Source organism: Haplochromis burtoni, unplaced genomic scaffold (genome assembly GCF_018398535.1).
Source record: "Haplochromis burtoni strain Fernald_Lab_line unplaced genomic scaffold, NCSU_Asbu1 Contig_1207, whole genome shotgun sequence".
In the NCBI taxonomy this organism is placed as follows: Eukaryota; Metazoa; Chordata; class Actinopteri; order Cichliformes; family Cichlidae; genus Haplochromis; species Haplochromis burtoni.
In genome coordinates this window covers 46570-47839 of record NW_024583568.1, presented here as the reverse complement: position 1 = coordinate 47839, position 1270 = coordinate 46570, and the positions used below count along the sequence as shown (strand labels likewise).

The 1270-nt window shown below is 47.6% G+C and overlaps 1 protein-coding gene across 1 annotated transcript in view; it reads left to right on the top strand.

Moving 5' to 3' along the window:
• The window catches only part of LOC102308811 (E3 ubiquitin-protein ligase UBR2), a gene marked incomplete at its 3' end in the record, with an annotated part of 57229 nt that overhangs the window by 9536 nt on the left and 46423 nt on the right, over nucleotides 1-1270 (top strand). Inside the window, 2 exon segments of the mRNA XM_042216711.1 lie at nucleotides 514-782; nucleotides 858-936. Of these exon segments, the coding sequence (XP_042072645.1) occupies nucleotides 514-782; nucleotides 858-936 (348 nt within the window).

The window sequence follows — 1270 nt, the reverse complement described above, 5'->3', positions numbered from 1 at the left end:
GTTTACTGGTCCTTAGCTGGTTTGTAGCTCAGTGTTTACTGGTTGTTTGCTGCTTTGTAGGTCTGTGTCAGCCTTTTGTCGGTATGCTGTCCCCTGGTAACCAGGTCAGTGTGTTATTCTGACCGAGTGGCTGTGACAGTCTGAGCTGATTATCAGTGACCTGCAGCTCCTATTTCCTGTCAGTGAGCAGAGCCACCGATCTCCATCTGTCACTCTGTTTTTGTTACTTGTATTACATTTAAGCAACACTTCAAAAACCTTCACCATTACTCACCTGTCAGTGCACGCCACAGTGCCACAATTTGTAATTGTTGCACACAGGTGTGAATTTGTACACACCTGTGTGCTGCAGGTGTTTGTGGTGAGCAATGAGTTCGAGTTTTTTAAAGAATAACTGAAGCTGATGTTTTTTCGTGCTTTGTTTGCCAGAGCACTCACAGTCGTACTGTTTAACCACTGTTCATTAAAGCATGTGTGAGCCGTCACTGATCTCCACCTCTTCCTCCATCTCAGCGGTGGCTCGCAGCTGCCGACCTGCAGCAGGAAGTGTGCCGTCACCTGGCCATATACGTACCCAGAATCTTTTGCTTGGGGCTGAGCAGCAGTGACAGAGAGGAGCAGAGGGAGGAGCTCGCTTGTCAGCTCCTCCTCCTTGCTCCACTGGAGTGGCTCCTTCTGGGGGGGGAGCCAGCAGCTGGCCTGGCGCTGCTGCAGGAGAACAACCAACCATCAGCGCTTTGCGGGCACGTGTTTAAGGTGGGAGAGCCCACCTACTCCTGCAGGTAGGAGACGCACGTCCACAGGTGACACATGCAACACAGGTGACTCATTTTAAGTGATGATCTGTGTGTGTGCAGGGAATGTGCGGCCGACCCGACATGTGTCCTCTGCATGAAGTGTTTCTTGGGCAGCGTTCATAAAGAGCATCGATACAGGGTAAGCGCGCGCACACACACACACACACACACACACAGAGTTTGGTCATCATGGGTATATGGTGTCCTCTGTTATTCAGTGGACATCACAGTCTATGTGTTGGAAGACAGCGGTTAAGGTTTTTAAGAAGTTACTGATATTTACAAAGTTTTAAAAGGATAAAATGGTTAAAGAGGTTTAAAATAAAGGAGGAGGTCAGTTTAAGAGAACACGCCGAGTAGAGCAGGGCGATATGGCCAAAAATATTTATCACGATATATATTTGAAAATTTGCGATAACGATATAACTGACGATATAATTGATGCGAGACAAAATACAACTCCACAACATTAC